The sequence below is a fragment of the Oryctolagus cuniculus genome, chromosome 4 (assembly GCF_051225735.1).
Source record: "Oryctolagus cuniculus isolate XC-2025 breed Fujian yellow rabbit chromosome 4, ASM5122573v1, whole genome shotgun sequence".
Classification (NCBI taxonomy): Eukaryota; Metazoa; Chordata; class Mammalia; order Lagomorpha; family Leporidae; genus Oryctolagus; species Oryctolagus cuniculus.
Genome location: NC_142870.1, coordinates 81115973 through 81135556, shown reverse-complemented (window position 1 = coordinate 81135556; position 19584 = coordinate 81115973). Strand labels below are relative to the sequence as shown.

The window sequence follows — 19584 nt, the reverse complement described above, 5'->3', positions numbered from 1 at the left end:
GAAAAGAAAAGGAGTCCAGCACGTGCCTAAACCCCTTCCCAGGGCCCATCCCGCCGTGGGCCAAAGAGAATGTTGGCATCCCTGCCTGTCTTTTCTCTCTGAGTTTGTTTTCAGTCTGCGTGTGCTGCCCGTGTTTTTATCCTCAAGCTGTAGGGAGAAAGATTGAGAAGGGCAGAAATATTCTTGGGAAATAGAGGTTAGATTTCTGCAGCAATTGCCATTTGAGAGATTTTATAGGTCAGGGGTTTTTAGAAGTACTTCGCAAGACTAGGAGTTTAGGTTTATGTCATCAAAGTGAAGGCTGAAGCCAGAGGGCCTTTCTGTAAGGCCTATTTAAAGCAACCATTCCTCTTCCATACTCTGTACAGTCTTCTGCTGACGGGGTATTATTATGATTCACGTTTTTAGGAGATTGCCTTTTAAGATCATTCATAAATATTGGTTGAGCTGGGTACAAGCTATGAACCCTGCCGGCCTCCAGGTTCTGAGGCTCAGTGATTTACAAGCAGCTTCACTAAATGGTAGAAAGGAAGCATTTTCTGTGAAGCTGCACGTGGAGTCTGACCAGGGTCGCTGAACGTTTGTGGCTTACGTCAGCCACTGCCAATGGACATTTGAAAGCCAACATGTCCAGCTGTACTAGGCTTGACCCTGTGGTCACCTGCACTTTTCTTTTTTAAATCTATTTACTTGAAAGGTAGAGTTACAGATAGAGAGAGGGAGAGACAGAGAGAAAGGTCTTCTCTCTACTGGTTCACTCCCCAAATGGCCACAATGCTTGTAGCTGGGCTGATCTGAAGCCAGGAGCCAGGGCCTTTTTCCGGGTCTCCCACATGGGTGCAGGGGCCCAAGCACTAGGGCCATCATCTATTGCTTTCCCAAATGCATTAGCAGGGAGCTGGATTGGAAGAGGAGCATCTGGGATGCGAACCAGCTTCCAAATGGTATGCCAGTGCCATGGTCGGAGGCTTAACCCACTATACCACAGCGTCAGCCCCTGTACTTTTCAACACGAAAAAATATATATAAATAATTGGCCCTAAAAATTCTTTGAGCTTTTGTCCTTCGTAGAAGCTTATACTTTGAATGTTGGGAGACTTCCACCAAGCATTTCCCCTTCTGTGAACTGGGCATTCTGTTCTAGGTAAAGTCCCACCCCACTTTTAGAGATTAGAGAGGGTATTGGGTGCTGTTAAGCTGGTGTATCCCCTGGCATCTAGGAACGTCTGAATCGGCCTGCCAGCCCCCCTTCTTCCCTTGAGAATGTTGAGGACACATGTACAAGGGCCTAAAACCAAATGAGAAACAAAATGCTGCCTTATTTTTAAAGCTGGGTTAGCACCTGCTAACCCAGCAGAGCTCTGGATTCCTCCTACCCCAACCTTGAACGGAAATCTTGGGATTTGATTGCCCCTTTCTGATGACACGAAGCAGGAGCTGTAGGCCCTCGGGCGGGAATGCTGAAGAAGAGCCAGCAGGACCTGCCAAGGTGGACCCCAAGTCGGCCCTGCCTGGCTGGCCAGCTCCGTAAACATTCACACATGAAGAGGGAGGGCAGTGAGCCTGGCGCCTTTCGACCCTTGGCTCCTCCATCCACCAGTGAGTGTGACCAGTGGGAAGCCCGGCACTTAGACCCATCCAGTTAGTGATGTTCCCACTAGGTGAGCAGTAGGATGCTGAGCCAAGAGGCTGGCACGGGGAGGATGTGGCTCCTTATGGGAAACCTAGAGGGATTAGACCAGGTGATCTGAAAGATTATTTCTGGTTTCCACATTGGTTGTTTTACACACATTCAGCCTCTATATTCTCTGCCTCCTCTCACTCCTCACTCGGCTACACAGAAACACGCACGCACACCAACCTCTTCCGAGGCTGCGATAGCCAGGAGCTACCTGCTTCCGGAAGTAAACTGAATGCTTGACACTAATAAAGTAGGTATAGGTCCAGGTGACAACATCAAATTTAAATTTTTTCTTTAAATTTTTTAAAATATTTATTTATTTATTTGAAAGGCAGAGTTACAGTGAAACAGAGGGAGAGAAAGACGTCTTCCATCCGCTGGTTCACTCTCCAAATGGCTGCAATGGCCAGAGCTGCGCCAATCTGAAGCCAGGAGCCGGGAGGTTCTTCCGGGTCTCCCACATGGGTACAGGCACCCAAGGACTTCGACCATCTCCTACTGCCTTTTCCAGGCCATAGCAGAGAGCTGGATTGGAAGTGGAGCAGCCAGGACCCAAACAGGTGCCCATATAGGATGCTGGCACTGCAAGTGGTGGCTTTACCTGCTGTACCACAGTGCTGGCCCCTTTTCTTTAAATTTTATTTGAGAGAGAGAGAGAGAGAGAGAGAGAGAACTCCCATCCTCCAGTTCACTGCCCAAGTGCCCACAACAGCCAAGGCTGGGCTGGGCCAGAGCCAGGAGCCAGGAATCTAATCCAAGTCTCCCAGGTGGGTGGCAGGAACCAATGGCTGGAGCCATCACTGATGCCTTGCAGGATCTGCATCGCAGGAAGCTGCAGTCAGGAACCAAAGCTGGGCATTGCACTCGGGCTCTGATACGGGACACAGCCTTCTGATCAGCTAGGCAAATGCCCAGTCCCAAAAGCTAATTTTAACAAAAGAGATCAGAACCCATTGGAGGTCATTTCTCTTGCTGCTTACATCTTTTGCTGCTTTATATCATTCTATAATTTCCGTGTTTTTTATAATGGTCAGGTATGTCCTGTTTGATCATCGGGAGAAAAGTAACAACACAACACACAGGGAAAAACAGCTCTCTTTTCAAAGCAGAAAGAGAAATGGGAACGTTGAATTGTGTGACAGGGGCTACAGTTGAGCACTAAATTTAGTACTGAGCTTCCTGGAAACCAGGGCACAAAGAGAAACCGGATGGGGCATGTGATGATCGTTAGATAAGGTAAGCACACAGTTTTATCCATAGACATAAGTGTTTTCAGGGCAGTTAATGCTAAGGAGAATAGTTATATAAAGAATGTTGAGGATCATAATGGAAAATGCCTTCAATAGCTGCTTGTGTCCACTGTGGTAATGTTCTTTTAAAAGGTAACGTGGTTGTATAGATTCTCAGTAGGAGCTGAGGGCCTAATAATGGATCTCAACTTAGGAAAAGTATTTCTGTGGGTAGCAGAGCTGATGTGGTCCAGCTAAATTGCTTTGTGGTGATTTTACTTTGTAAAGGCAGAGAGCCTACATCACTCAGAAGATCGTGGGTTTACACATCTTTCTCAGACGTCAGCCACCTCGGCTGTACTTTTGTCAAGTTCTGGATAGCAGGCGAGTCAAGGCTGAGCGTTCTGATGCATGCCAAGGGGCCAACATTTTGTGCCATGATTGGAACGACCCACTGGGTGGGCATTTTTCCCACCTCCTGGTGTAGAGAGGAACTTGGCTTGTTTCTGTTCCCAGATGGATGATCTTCCCATTTTTGAATGTCTGCTTGAGGGGAAGAAAGGAGTGAGGAAGCACACTTATTAAATAATCAATAATGCTGGGCTGTGAATTAGGCCCATGATTGATTTCCTTGTAGGTTTATTTAGCAGGTGCTGCTCCTTTAGAGCTAGCTATAAGCGGTGACTGTAGGTTAGTTTGACCAAACGTTCCCTCCTTCTATTAAGAGGTACTAACTCCAAAGAAGTATTTACACACATTTCATAGCTTCACTGTGAGAGTTAAATGAGACTAGTGTGCATACAACTTAGCACAGTGCCTGGCACATAGCTGGTCAGGAATTGGAGCTTTTATGTTGAGGGCAACAGTGAGATGAGGAAGCGTTGTCCTTCGGAGCCCTCAGGGCCAGGGGAACACAGCCACTGTCCTGGCTTTCAGCATTTATGACTGCTGTGATTGTGCTCCTGTGGCCACTGATTTGCCACATCCACTGTGAGTGGACAGGCCTGGGTTACTGAGTTCTGAATCGGCTGTAATTGTCTCTAGTTTGAAGGGAAGATTGAATAGTTGAAACCATACAGTTTACTGGGGATGAAAGTGTTTTGAAAGAGTATCCAGCAATTTGTTGAGATTATAATTTTGTGGATATAGATGACGGCTCTAATAAAGTTAGATCTGAGAAGCTAAGTGTTTGGGTGAGGATTTAGGGACATATCTATATTATCCTTCCTTTAAAAAAAAAACTTGTCTTTTTATTCCATTTTCCATGACCTTTTTAAAAAAATTATTTTCTGGGGCTGTGGCTGTGGCATAGTGGGTAAAACAGCTGCCTGCAGCACTAGCATCCCATATAGGCTCTGGTTCAAGTCCCAGCTACTCCATTTCCAATCCAGCTCCCTGCTGGAAAGCAGTAGAAGATGGCCCAAGTACTTGGGCCCCTAGACCCACATGAAGACCCAGAGGAAGCTCCTGGCTCCTGGCTTTGGATCAGCCCAGCTTCAGCCTTTGTAGCCATTTGGGGAGTGAACCAGCAGATCGAAGATCTCTTTCACTGTCTGTCTCTGTCTCTGTCTCTCTCTCAAGACTGCCTTTCAAATAATAAATAAATCTTTTAAAAAATTATTTACTTATTTATTTGAAAGACACAAAGAGTGCAAGAGAGATCTTCCATATATGAGTTTACTCCTGCAACAGCTGGGGCTGGTCCAGGCCAAAACCAGGAACTCAACCCAGGTCTCCTATGTGGGTGGCAGGGACCCAAGTACTTAAGCCATTAAGCCATTATCTGCTGCCTTCCCAGGGTGTGCGTTAGCAGGAAGCTGGTTCTGAAGCATGTGCAGGACCCTACCGCAGGTGATATGGGATGGGGGGCACCCCTTCACACACCAAGCTCCCTGCTTCACCCACTGCACCACCATGCCTGTCCCTGCAAGTGTTTCTTGTTTGTTTTTAAGTAAAGGTGGATCAGGATAAGTCGGGTTCTGTTTTTGTGTCCAGGTCTTTCTATCCCTTTGTTTCAGTTACTAGCTTTACAGATTGCCTGCATCTTTTTTTTTTTTCCAGTAAAGTTCATCAGCTAGATCCCTGTGTTCTAGGTCCAGCCGGTTCCATGGCATCATAGGAGAACCTTTTGTTTCCTGTGTGTGCACTCCTTCTGTCTAAAATTTACCTGTGCTTTTTGCCACAGATGCACATGGGATTGGTTTCTGAAGAACTGTTCATAATAACAACTTCCTTTTTCCCTTTTCTGGGTCATAATTAACAGCTTGAATCTTTCCATTATGTAGATATACTTTTTATTGTTTTTAACTTAAAAAGAAAAAATATAGCACGCTCTTTTCTTGCCTTTGTTTTTTCCCTGCTCACCAAGCTTTCCCACTCTCTGTTCCTTTTTTTTTTTTTTTTTTTTGACAGGCAGAGTGGACAGTGAGAGAGAGAGACAGAGAGAAAGGTCTTCCTTTTGCCGTTGGTTCACCCTCCAATGGCCGCCGTGGCCGGCGCACCACGCTGATCCGATGGCAGGAGCCAGGTGCTTTTCCTGGTCTCCCATGGGGTGCAGGGCCCAAGCACTTGGGCCATCCTCCACTGTACTCCCGGGCCACAGCAGAGAGCTGGCCTGGAAGAGGGGCAACCGGGACAGAATCCGGCGCCCCGACCGGAACTAGAACCCGGTGTGCCGGCGCCGCAAGGTGGAGGATTAGCCTAGTGAGCCACGGCGCCGGCTTTCTGTTCCTTTTTGTAATGAGGGTTTTAACGTACCCTTCTGAAGGCTACTTTTCAGGGTATCCTTTGAAACTTCTTTGTGGAAGGGAGACATGAGCAAGGCCCTGTACTTGTGCATAGCCGAAGATGCCTTTTGACCAGTGGTATGTAATTTAATTCTCAGGGTTCTTGGACAATTATCCAATGGCTGCCAACATGGTCAGAAAAAACAGTCCCCAGGCTGGAGCCCTTCATCTCCAAGGGGCCTATTGGAGGCACATAGGTTTGAGAGCTGGTCCCTAAAACTTGATTAGGCTAACCACAATAATGAAGCCTGCTTGCTTTTGGATAGAATTAAAGCCAGTTCTTAGGGATAATAATGAGTATCTCCTGCTGGCTAGAAGGTGTGTTACTTAGTAAATTGCAGTTTGGTTAGTGGTCTTTCAAAGCACAGGGTTGACGGTGGCCATGAGGTGAGGAACAATAAAAGCTCTTGATGGGGACAAGGCTGGGAATTATTGTTCGAGGCCAGCAGTGCCCCAGCTGTGTTCTGCAGAAACCTAGGCCCCCTCAGTGGGCCAAGCACTTTACAGTGGCCTCATGGTAACTCATTTTATGCATAGGTTTTCTATTTTATGTATTTGAAAGACAGAATTACAGAGAGAGGTAGAGACAGAGAGAGGTCTTCCATTCGTTGGTTCACTCCCCAGATGGCTGCAAAGGATGGAGCTGAGCTGATCCGAAACCAGGAGCCAGGAGCTTCTTTCAGGTCTCCCAAACGGGTGCAGGGGCCCAAGGACTTGGGCCATCCTCCACTGCTTTCCCAGGCCTTAGCAGAAAGCTGAATCAGAAGAGGAGCAGCCAGGACTAGAACTGGCGGCCATATGGGATGAGGGCATGTCAGGCCAGGGCTTTGACCCGCTGTGCCACAGCGCCAGCCCCTATGTATAGGTTTTTAAATCTATAGCACTAGAATAAAAGGGTTACATGGCTAAAACAAAATCAAAATGGCAAAAACCTTACCACAGTGGCTGTCCTCAAGCAGTAATGTGGGCTTCAGAAGTTCTCATCTTTCTCTTCCATCGCACTGCACCACACTTGTGTCCTCCTGTCTCCCTTTGAATTTGCGTAGATGCTTTTCCTTGTGCCCTCTCCGTGTCCCTATTCAGCTGTGAGAAGTAGAGCTGATGAGAACAGAGTAATGCGCTGTGTCCTGGCTGCACGTGTGTATGGAAACAGAGTTCATGGATTGCATGGATTTCATAGCTTTTTTTGTACCAGAATAAACCAACCTTTTAATCCCATTTTCCAATGAACTTTTTTGAAGTGCCCTAGTACACAAATGTTTCTATCTATATTAGGCCCATAGAATTCACATGTTTTCAACCAACCTGTAATAAGCATGGTTTGTACCTAGGCCAGTCCCCAGTTTTCTAATCCCTCCTGAGTGGTTCTGAGGCCTCTTTTCTTCTGTTTCAGTTTCTGGAAGCACAGAGGAGCTTACGAACTCCACTGCCCTGCAGAGCCCTGTGGTTAGTCAGACAAAGCGTGCACATGCCGCTGCCTCCACCCTCTCTGACGGCGCCTCAAGGATGCTCCGGTCCTTAGCAGTGAGTCTGCGACCTGTGAATGAGACAGAAGGTTTCCCTGAGGACTCCAAAGCCGCCACGACTTCAGCTGCCGTCCATGCTTCCCCGTCTGTGGAGCAATCGAGAGGGAACGGCAGCATAACCAGGACTCCAGGGGATGCAGGACTCACTGAGCCAGCCACAGAGAATGAATTTGGACACACATCTTTACACTGGCAGAATGACTCCCCAAGTAAGCATTCCACCTTTCTTGATCTATAAAGGACATTATTTGTTCACTTGTTTGTTTTATTTGAGAGGCAGAGTTACAGATAGAGAGGTCTTCCATCTGCTGGCTCACTCCCCAAGTGCCCACAACAGCTGGAGCTGCGCCAATCTGAAGCCAGGAGCCAGGAGCTTCCTCCAGGTCTCCCATGTGAGTGCAGGGGCCCAAGCACGTGGGCCATCTTCCACTGCCTTCAGAAGTAGATCAGCCGGGACTTGAACCAGTGCCCATGTGGGATGCTGGCACCGCAGGCAAAGGCTTAACCTACTGTGCCACAGCACAGGCTGCACATCAGGAACATTTTTAACTAGTTGCATTTTCTTAGGACTCTTCAGGCCCTTTAGCAATTTCCAAAGCAAAGTGTATTCTTTGGTGACACCAGCTCCTTTATGTGGATAACTGCATTATTGCATTGTGATTTTCCTCCTTATGAGACATTGTGAAGTTAATCAGACAGGTGTCATTCCTAGTGCTTTATAGATATAAGGACACCAAGACCCAGAGTGTTTTTTTTTTTTTAAGATTTATTTATTTATTTGAGAGGTAGAATTACAGACAGAGAGAGGGAGAGACAGAGAGAAAGGTCTTCCATCCACTGGTTTACTCCCCAGATGGCCTCAACGGCTGCAGCTGGGCCTATCCGAAGTCGGGAGCCAGGAGCTTCCTCCCGGCCTCCCACATGGGTGCAGGGGCCCAAGTGCTTGGGTCATCCTCCACTGCTTTCCCAGGCCACAGCAGGGAACTGTATCGGAAGAGCAGCAGTTGGGACTTGAACCAGTGCCCATATGGGACGCTGGCACCGCGTGTGGCGGCTTTATCCACTCTGCCACAGCGCCGGCCCTGACTCACAGGTTTTAAGTAACGTGTGCACTCCTTTTAGCTCTCAGCACGGTTGAGACTTCAGACTCCCGAGGTTGGTTCCATCTTTTTGTCACTCTTTAGCATTTTCTTTGAATGAGAGCTGGCCTGCTCTTTAAAATTAACTCCAATTACTCTGTGTTCAGATCATCTTTACAAATAATTGTGCAGATATAAATACAGTTTACAGATTCATGGTTGGATTTTTTTTTTTTTTGCTTTACTTTGGAATTAGAGTAATCCTTGTTAATCGTTGTTAATGTTAGAGCTGTTTTAGAAAAGTGCTCTGTGTTGTATATGTAAGCAGTTGTCTTGGCTGGACATGCCACTACTCCCTTGTCCACTTGTGGGAAAGAAAAAATCCTCAAGTCTGTGATTACTCTGCTACACGTGTGTGCCGTTCAGAAGTGCCCCTGCTCGCGAGCTTTTGTTGTTAGTATTGCTATCTGGCTGACAGCTAAGAGTCCTGACATAATTACTCAAAGTATGACAGTGCCTGTCGTGTTTGCATGTAATCAACACGAGGTTCCTGGACACGGGAGCCTTCCCTTAGGGAGGACTCGCTTCCCAGCTGTAGGGAGAGCTCTTTCATATCCACGTAATGGCGCCTTCCCCTGTGAATCTTCCAGCTTCTGCAGAACGGCAGCTTGCCAGCAGCCCTGAGCTCCGGAATGGAAGCTCCACCTCCACATCGCGGACTGGGGCTGTTTCCAGGTCTTCCCTCAGGGGTGCAGAGAGCACCGCACGCTGGTTCCTGGCCCACAGCAGGACATCTGCAGGTGTGACAAGAAGTTCTGCTTCATTTCCTGGAACCGTGAACACTTCGGTTTCGACCCAGTTCTCGGACTCCGCTCCATGGTCTGGAAGAAGCAGCACCGTTCTGGGCGATACAAGTTTCTTGGAGTCTCCGTCTACGTCTTCGTCGGAAAGCCTGAACTCCTCAGCACCACGTGGAGAACGTTCAAGTGAGTTTCATTGCACAGACCTCTACACGGAGGGGACAGGGACTTAATGATGCTTGCGATCTCCTATAGCACATTAAGGCTTCACGGTAATGAAATACTCCTTAAACGCCCCTGGTTTCATTATTCTCAAGCCATTTTTCTACCTGCTTGTCTCAGATCTGCTTGTATATCCTCAGGCTTTTTCTGGCGTATCTCAAGAAGCTGTTGCTGTTGCCTCCTCTTCCCGTACACAGTTCAGAACTTCTCTGTCTGTATCCTCCCATTCCTTATAGCCCACTCCAAACCCCAGTCCTGCCTCCATCTCAAAACTTCTGGAAGGTGAAAACATCACCTCTTTAGCGGCTGTTCACTCTAGGTCTGTGCATTCGTCAAAAGAAATCCACCCCCCTTGAAAAAACACAGGTTTTTTGAGATATAATTAACATTCCATATAATTTGCCTATTTAAGTGGAACAATTCAGTGGTTTTTACTGTATTCACAGAGTTGTGCAACCAGCACGACTGTCTGGTTCCAGAACGTTTTCATCCCCCAAAACCAACTCCGTACTCAGCAGCAGTCACTGCCATTCTGCCCTACGTCAGCCCCGGCAGCCACCCGGTTCACTTCCTGCCTCTGGGTTTGCCTGCCTAGACGTTGTCTGTAAATGAAATCATACATGACCTTTTGTGTCTCTCACTTAACAGGTTTTCAAGGTTCATACGCGTGCAGGGATGTTTTAGTACCTCATTCTTTTATATGTATCTGAAAAATATTCCATTGTTCGGATTTCTGATGTTTCATTTATTCTTTCACTAGTCAATGGATGTCTGTGTTGTTCCTGATGTTTGTCTGTTATGAATTATGTGGCTGTGAGCAATCAGGTTCAAGTTTTTGAAAGTATTAATTAATTTATTTTATTTGTTTCAAAGAAGGAAATAGAGAGCTCTTTCATCCACTGATTCACTCCCCAAATAGCTGCAATGGTCAGAGCAGGGCTGATCCATAGCCAGGAGCCAGGAGCTTCTTCCAGGTCTCCCATGTGGGTACAGGGGCCCAAGGACTTGGTTCATCTTCCACTGCTTTCCCAGGAACATTAGCAGGGACCTGGACTGGGAATGAAGGAGCTGGGACTTGAACCGGCGCCCATATGGGATACCAGCATTACAGGTGGAGGTTTAACCCACTATACCACAGTGCTGGCCCCTAGCTTCAAGTTTTTTTTTTTTTTTTCTTTTTAAAATTTATATAAATGGCATTTCATGGCAGGTAGCATTTTTTTTTAAAGATTTATTTATATGAGCCGGCGCCGTGGCTCACTAGGCTAATCCTCCGCCTAGCGGCGCCGGCACACCGGGTTCTAGTCCCGGTCGGGGCGCCGGATTCTGTCCCGGTTGCCCCTCTTCCAGGCCAGCCCTCTGCTGTGGCCAGGGAGTGCAGTGGAGGATGGCCCAGGTGCTTGGGCCCTGCACCCCATGGGAGACCAGGAAAAGCACCTGGCTCCTGGCTCCTGCCATCGGATCAGCGCGGTGCGCCGGCCGCAGCGCGCTGGCCGCGGCGGCCATTGGAGGGTGAACCAACGGCAAAGGAAGACCTTTCTCTCTGTCTCTCTCTCTCACTGTCCACTCTGCCTGTCAAAAAAAAAAAAAAAAAAAAAAGATTTATTTATATGAAAGTCACAGTTACACAGAAAGAGGAGAGAGAGAGAGAGAGAGAGAGTCTTCCATCCGTTGGTTCACTCCCCAGCTGGCTGCAACAGCCAGAGCTGTGGCGATCTGAAGTCAGGAGCCAGGAGCTTCTTCTAGGTCTCCCATGTGGGTGCAAAGGCCCAAGGACTTGAGCCATCTTCTGCTGCTTTCTCAGGCCATAGCAGAGAGCTGGATCAGAAGAGGAACAGCTGGGTTTTGAACCGGTGCCCATATGGGATGCCGGTGCTTCAGGCCAAGGTGTTAACCCGCTGCACCACAGTGCTGGCCCCAAGTTGTAAGAGTTCTTTATATATTCTGTATACTAGACCTTTATGAGATATATAATTTGCATACATTTCTTTATTTTGTGGGTTATCTTTCCACTTTATTCTTTTTTTTTTTTTTTTTAAGATTTATTCATTTATTTGAAAGGCAGAGTTAGAGGCAGAGACAGACAGAGAGAGGTCTGGTTCACTCCCCAGATGGCCACATTGGCTGGAGCTGTCAATCTGAAGCCAGAACCCAGGAGCTTCTTCTGGGTCTCCCATGCGGGTGTAGGGGCCCTCCATGCGGGTGCAGGGGCCCAAGCACTTGGGCCATCTTCTACTGCTTTTGCAGGCCATAGCAGAGAGCTCAATCAGAAGTGGAACAGCCGGGACTCGAACTGGCGCCATTTGGAGATGCCAGCATTGCAGGTGGCAGCTTTACCCACTACACCACAGCACTGGTCACTTTCTTAATGGAATCATTTACAACACAAAAGTTTTTGATTTTGATTAAGTATAATTATCAACTTGACAAAACTTTTCTTTTGATTCTCTTTTTTAATGCTTTTGGTTATTTTTAAAAACAATTCTCAGAATTCTTATCAACGTAAAATGCATGTTGACAACAGCAAAAGGACATTAACTTAGCCTTTCAGCTCTCACAAGGTTTACATTCTTAGCCGGCTATCCCTAACAGCAGTTCCATAGCCCCCATGTGAGAATCCTAACTGATGAGGAGAATTAGCGCTTGCCACTACTCAGGTGAGGTGACAAAGCATACACTGCTGGTCACGCACGTGGGTAGAGGATACTTAACTCTTTTATGTCTGTGCGTGGAAAACACATTATCTAGCTCCTAAACAAAAGGAATCCTTTCCCACCCTCCCCCACTGTGAAGAGTTTTTCCCTCTTAAACCAGGATCTTAGGTTCTGAAGTCTTTCTCTTTTTTGTCTTTTCAGCATCCCTCCTGTTTGCAGTTAATGCTCAATTGGTTCATGTGGAAAATGGGATTTCAGTGTGACAGGATCTCGGGGTTCAATTATACAGAGCTAGGTAAAGAGTAGCCTGGCCCTAAAATCGTCTCGCTGCGGGTTATTATCTTGTTTCCTCTCAGTCACCCAAAGCTGAATGAGCAACCCAGCTTTTGGAGTTCCCTGGTCTGTTGGTCTGTTGCCTTTTTTTTTTTTTTTTTTTTTTTTCTGGGTTCAGATTCAGTCCCTTTGTTATGGATCACGACTCTCCACTTTGTTAAGCCTCAACCCTGATGTGGCTCTTGGCCTAAATCTCCTTTAACAGAGCATTTAAGGTCTCTCTGTCCAAGGCTCTTTTTCTTCTTTGCCCTGAGAACTTTGCTCCAACGCACCTTGCTGCTGAATCTCGCCATAGCTGTCTGAACTCCTCAGCTAGGCTCAACTCAACATCTGTGTGGCGCTGCCTTGGTCACTGTGTGTCCTGTCCCCCTGGGCATTCTGGCCTCTGAGCTAATTCAAACCTGTAGGGACAAGAATTGACCCAGCAGTCACTTTACATGTTGCTTTCATCAAAGGGTGTCTGTGGGATATCAAGTGCCAGTCTGGGCTGGGAACAGGAATAAGAATTAGGAAAAGAGCCAGATTATGAAGTATTCAGGCCAAGATGAATTAGACTTCGCCCTCATAATTTCTGAAAAGAAGAGTTTATTTGAGAATCTACTAATCTTCATAACATAAAGCGTATACCCCCCCAAAGGAGGAAAAGGATATTTATACACTGTCACCATCCAAATTCCATCCCCATCAATAATGTATCTGAAAAATTAAAACAGAAAACAAGCCCACCTTTAACCTTGGCCCACATGTGCACACACTATATAAACCATAGGCAATTCTCGCTGGTCCCACCTGAAGGTTAAGTTTTGGGGTCTGGGAGGACCATGCCCCTCCCTCCCGGGCCTTGGCCCGCTAGTCACCTTCCCTGCCACCACCAGCACTTTCCCTGATAGAAACACTGTTTATTACGTACCAGCGTGCAGAAATACAGTATTGATCCTGTTCGCTGAAGTAATAAACCTGCCCGTAAATTAGGTCACCGAGCGGAGGTGCTGATGCGCAGTTCCTCTTGAGGTTTCATCTCTGATAAAGTCCTTGAGATGCACAGGGAAGCTTGCGGTGCCTGCGGCGGAAGTGAGGCTCCCCTGCACCCTCCTTTCAACCCCGCAAGTCCGCAGGGAGCTGGGCGCTGGGCCTGACGCGGAGGACACCACTTCTGGGGCGCCCTCTCACAGGCAACAGGGAGCACGCGCTGTGGTCTCAGCCTCACCCGGGTCTGCTCCACGTCCCGGGCTACCTGGGTATGGCTCCCCACAGGAAGGCGGCCGCCACGTGCACCTGCCCTCAGGATCCAGTGGACATGGGGTGTGTTCTGCGGGCCTCTTTGCCCGGAGTCCCTCAGTACAGAAGGTGCCTTACAAGCGGTTTACGAAGAGAACTTTCTGGCTTCTCCCAACTCGGGGAGGAACTTCCATCCCAGGCCTTCCCCGCACCCACTTGCCTAAGGCATTTGGGATGGTGTCCGCCCTGCCCAAGGACAGTTGCCACTTTGTGGCAATGGCCAGTCTCCTGAGAAGGAGCTAGCTCCTATACAGAATGGGAAGCTGGGAGGGCTTTTCTTTTTCTGCTTAAGTGTAACAGCCTATCTGGGGTCTTGAGAGCTTTTCAGATACCAATTAGCTTTTTTTTTTTTTGGACAGGCAGAGTGGACAGTGAGAGAGAGAGACAGAGAGAAAGGTCTTCCTTTGCCATTGGTTCACCCTCCAATGGCCGCTGCAGCCAGCGCGCTGCAGACGGCGCACCATGCTGATCCAATGGCAGGAGCCAGGTGCTTTTCCTGGTCTCCCATGGGGTGCGGGGCCCAAGCACTTGGGCCATCCTTCACTGCACTCCCTGGCCACAGCAGAGAGCTGGCCTGGAAGAGGGGCAACTGGGACAGAATCTGGCGCCCCGACGGGGACTAGAACCTGGTGTGCCGGCGCCGCAAGGTGGAGGATTAGCCTAGTGAGCCGCGGCGCCGGCCACCAATTAGCTTTTATTTATTTTTTTTTTATAAAGGCATGTGGGAAGAATTTGAACCTATTCCTTATTTTTCGGCCCCTGGTCCCCACTTTGCTTTTTTTTTTTTTTTTTTTTTTTTTTTTTTTTTTTTTTTTTGACAGGCAGAGTGGACAGTGAGAGAGACAGAGAGAGAAAGGTCTTCCTTTTGCCGCTGGTTCACCCTCCAATGGCCGCCGCTGCAGCCGGCGCACCGCGCTGATCCTGGCAGGAGCCAGGAGCCAGGTGCTTTTTCCTGGTCTCCCATGGGGTGCAGGGCCCAAGCACCTGGGCCATCCTCCACTGCACTCCCTGGCCATAGCAGAGAGCTGGCCTGGAAGAGGGGCAACCGGGACAGAATCCGGCGCCCCAACCGGGACTAGAACCCGGTGTGCCGGCGCCGCAAGGTGGAGGATTAGCCTATTGAGCCACGGCGCCGGCTCCCCACTTTGCTTTTATCACCACTTCCTTTGCTGCCACCACTACCTGTCACAGAAGAGGAATCTACTTGGAACAGACACTGATGGTGTCTGCTTTCTCGTTCTGTCTCTATTCAGTGTTCTCGCCGTTGAAAACCTCCTCCCCAAAGAAAGAGCTTCACCCCTTGAGCTCCTAGCTAGGACTCTGAAAGTCTCTCTAATAGTGCGGCGTTTGCTGACTTGACCTGACTTTGGCTTTTCCCTTTGCAGTCACTGGATTTAGCTACGGCCAAGCAAGCAGCACAGATACTGAGCAGAGGACTTCCAGCGACCACACAGACCACACCTATGTTTCATCCACGTTTACCAAAGGAGAGCGGACGTTACTGTCCATCACCGATCACAGCTCGTCCCCGGACATCCAGGAGAGCTCGACCTCTTATATTAAGATCTCCAGCTCCTCACACTTGGACTATCCTTCCTCTCCTCGTGCTCAGACTGAACGAAGCAACGTGTCGTCCTACGATGGGGGACACGCTCAGCCTTCCACCGAGTCGCTGGCTCTGCAGACATCCAACCTTCCAACCTCCACCTCCACCGTGAACGTGCCGAACACGCTGGTTCTTCTGGACGCGCGTTCGGAGTCTGCTGGTGGCTCATCTTCTTCCCCGTCAGGGTCCCCTTTGCCTCTACCGTCAGTGTCACAGTCCCATCAGTTGTTCTCATCAACCATGCCATCACCAATGGCCCCAGTGTACCCACTGCAGTCTACCTCTGAGGCGTCTACACCTCTGTCTTCCTCTCCGTCACCATTACCACTATCCTTCATGGCGTCCACCCCCGCCCCAGGTTCCGTCTCACAAACAGCCTTACCACATTCACCTTCTACCGCAGCCCTTCCCAGGGTAAAGGAGACGTCTGTGACTCCAGTTCAGACACCCACTGGGGCATCGTCCACGGCAGTGCTGCGCGGCAGTCACACAGCAGACCCCACGAACCACAGCACCCCGTACCAAAGCCAAATCACCACACAGTCCAAGTCACCAAGCCTGGTGTCTTTGCCCACCGAGCCCAGTAAAGCTGTAAAAATAGGTTCTCCTTCGGAGTCCCCTTTGCCCACAGCCTTAACAGAGTCCTCCACCAAGCAAACCATTCTTGCCACGAACACAAACGCAGCCCAAAAAATGCCTCCGGGTTTGACAACCACTGCCCCCGAGACTGCACATCCTGTGACCAATCTCAGTACGCTGCCAAGCACAGCAGTTCTCATTGAGGGCCCTGTAGCTGTGCAGACAACAACCGGGAAACAGCTCTTGCCAACCCATCCCGAAACTGTGGTGCCACAGATCTCAACAGAGGGTGCCATCGCCACGCAAAGGAACCAAGTACATGTGGGTGCTACTACCCAATTGGTCCCGCTGCCCAGTGCACCCACATCAGCAGAAGACTTAACCACAAGTCTTGGCGTTCCGGAAGAGTATGGCCCCGCTTCCCATTCCCTCAGAACATCTCTCCCCCAAACCACAGATCTATCTACAGCTGAAACGTTGACCCCTCGGTCTGCCACCTCTGCTGTTGAGAGCAGCACGCAGTCACCGCCACCATTCTCCTCTCCAGCTTCAGGTACAGTGTATCTTGCAAGTACACACTGACTGCTCTGGGCTTGGGATTGGTGTGGCTACACTGAAGTAGCTAGGATTTGGCATAGTGTCTGTTTGTGACCTAAAATGCTTCCCGTTGAAGCCCTTCAAGCATAAAATCAGGCCACAGTAGGACTAAGGTTCTCACCCTCAAGTTAAGTGATTCGTCATGTGATAGATGCGTATTTGTTCCTTACGTTAGTTGGTAGTCAGGTTTTTGGGTTTGTTTTGTTTTGTTTTGTTTTACTACAACAACATAGCAAAGATAAGCTAGTAATTAAGAAAAGAAAGGTTTATTTTATTTAGCTCACGGTTTGGGAGGTTCAGGGTTGAGATTGGGTGGCCTCATTGTTGGGGTGTCTGGTGAGGGTGGCAGATGGCAGTGGTGGAGCACTTACATGGCAAGGTTCACGTAGCAAGCCAGGGAGCAGAGAGAGTGGCTTCTATAAAAACCCTGTGGTGAGAATTGCCTTTCGAAGACACTGCTGATAACCTGGAGAGCCCCCCAGCCCCAACTTGGCCTCCCTCCTGAACACCGAATTTCCATTCTCTCAGTGCTATTAGTTTACATCTTTGGGGTTTAAATATCTGAATGAGTTTGGGAGCCAAATCATGTTCAGAGCACAGCATAGCTTTTAGCGAGCGATCCTTGCAAGCATGCCTTTAACTCTCGCGAGGTCAGAGCCTGGCAGTGAGGGGGAATTGGAGGGTGGAGAACTTGAAGTCAGAGAGCTTAAGGTGACAGCTTGTGAGCAGAGTACCTGCTTGCAGATCAGCCTGGAGCTTCTGAGTCGGTCGGCTGGCTTCCAGCAACCGCGGGACTTCTTGGGGTCAGAGAAGCCCAAGTTCCATTGATCCCTAAGATTGTGTTGCTTGCTGATCAGTGGGAAGGAGGACATGTAACTGACCTTCTCCCCCGTGTGACCATGTGACGGGGCGCCTTCCCATTGCACATTGGGTTATCTTCATCATCCCATTGAAGTTGCTGGAACGAGGGTGACAGACCATCCGAGTGAATCTTTATCATTTAAGGAAAGGTAGAGCAGGAGAGGCTCTCTCTCGATGTCCTGTCCAAAATTGCACTTTTTCTTGTCCACACCCAGGAAAGGAAAACTGCCATGGGTGAAGGGACAAAGCAGAGGCTGATGTCTTAGGGAAGAAGGAAAGAAGCTATGTAGTGACTGGAGCAGAGCACTCAGTTACCAGTACCGATGCGCTAGTGGCTCTGGGGACTGGAGTGTCATAACCACCCCCATCGCACCTGCTTTGTGCCGGGACTTAAACTCCGGGAAGTGAAAGGTGCCTCCTTCTGTAGGGAAAACTGAAGGCTCCCCGGCTTCACTTCCGGATGCCGAATAGATTCCGGTACCAGTTGGAAGGAGATTGATAGGTCTCCCTTAAAGCATATTGCGGCTGTTAGGATAGCTGTTGATAAGGATTAGGGGAATATTCATTGGCTGTTAACTTATTTTTGTGCCATTGATGGTACGGTGTTTGATTGCTTATATAGGTGACTTCAGGTAATATTTACAATAACAAAGAGTAGGAACACTGTTTAGCCCTTTTTTGTTTTCAGGGTTGTTCTTTGAGAGTGAGAACTCGTGACTTCTGCCTTCTTTTTCTCATTTCTCTGCTGATTTCCTCCTTGCAGACAATGCAGTTTTGTTGTAGGTTTCAGCTCTTCTAAGTATGTGTCAAAGGCCTTTATGAAGTGGTTACTACGTCACTGGAGTGTGACTCTGCCAGAAGGGATGTGGTCCCTGCCCTTGGGGCTCGGAGTCCCAGGTGACACTGAAATCTGTGTCCTGAGGGCCTAGATGAATTTAGGGAGGGCATGTTCACATCGTGTAAAGAGAGGGTATTGTATTCCTCAGCTAGTTTTCTAAGAGATGCACAACACCCACCCATGTGTACGCACATACAAACATAGTAAATCTTGCCGCAGGAAGAAGTTGGTCAGGGGTCCTTTTTGTCCTTAATATGTATGTTAAGTTGGCGCTGATTCAAGTAACATAGTCGAAGTGTCACAAAGGTGACAGTAGCCATCAGTCCTGAACTCCGTGACCTTTATGTAGCATTTGATATGAACTAGTTCATTCTTGCATTTAGAGATCCGACTGTCTAACGTTTATGTATAGACACAAACTAGTACCAGTACCCACTCCCACTGCACCTGCTATCTACACCTCTTGGGGACCTTCCTGTATTATAGAAATGTTGCTTTCAGGGCAAGTAAACATAGATAAGCAAAATGAAATATTAGCTGGGAAAATTAAACATTTACCTAAAGCTGCCTTTACATTTTCTCCGTGATTAACTGTGTTATTCTTGGAATGTGTGTTTAGTGAACAGGTGTGCCACAAACCCTTGTCTTCACGGTGGCAAGTGCATTGTGGAGCCTACCAGTCGCGGCCATCGATGCGTGTGCTCGCCTTCCTGGCAAGGGGACGACTGCAGTGTGGGTAAGGGAAACGAGTGTGGTTAGTGTCCGCACTACAGGCTTACAGTGGGTTATTCACTTAACTCCTTTCTCCTCTGAAACATGGAGGAACGTTTGAAAATTAGGACCCTGCCTGCCTGAGAGTTAGGACGCTTGTGTGCATTTGCAAGATGACCGGCAGACGTGCCGACCTGGTTCCCTTCTGCAGCTCCCTGTCCTGCCTTGCTGAGCTGCCTGCAGCTCCTGAAAGCCCCTGCACTTCGCTTGCCTTTGACCTCTGCTGTGCTCGTGCCTCAGCCCATCCTCCCACACCTACCTACCAGATCTGTTTGTTGAAGTTCTACTTTTAGTCCCGGTATTATTGGAAACAGTCCTTAATCCCCTGTTCCATCAAAGGCTGCTGTTTTCTCCCGCTCCTGCCATGGAGTTAGTAGCTTATGTCACTGTCTCCGGCCTCGATGGATGGTCAGCCACTTGCGGACCACGGTGATCTCTTGCCCACCTTGGGAGCCCCAGTGCACTCACCACCATTTGGCCATTAAGACTTACTGCATTGGACAGGATTCTGCCACCTGCCACAAATTCCATATGGCCTTTTTTTTTCTCCTCTGCAGATGTGAATGAATGCCTCTTGAACCCCTGCCCACCCCTGGCCTTGTGCAACAATACTCAGGGATCTTATATCTGCAGATGCCCAGTTGGGTACCAGTTGGAAAAAGGAATATGCAACTTGGGTAAGAATTTATTGGAATTTAATCTGTGCTACAATGTACTTCACAGAATAATGTTTACTATTTTTTT

At 48.5% G+C, this 19584-nt stretch overlaps 1 protein-coding gene across 1 annotated transcript in view; it reads left to right on the top strand.

Moving 5' to 3' along the window:
- HEG1 (heart development protein with EGF like domains 1) overlaps window positions 1-19584 on the top strand; it is a 91777-nt gene that overhangs the window by 29217 nt on the left and 42976 nt on the right. The window contains exons 4-8 of the mRNA XM_051859197.3: window positions 7090-7431; window positions 8952-9287; window positions 14974-16326; window positions 18689-18805; window positions 19398-19517. Coding sequence (XP_051715157.2) covers window positions 7090-7431; window positions 8952-9287; window positions 14974-16326; window positions 18689-18805; window positions 19398-19517 — 2268 coding nt within the window. The remainder of the gene's footprint in view (window positions 1-7089; window positions 7432-8951; window positions 9288-14973; window positions 16327-18688; window positions 18806-19397; window positions 19518-19584) is intronic.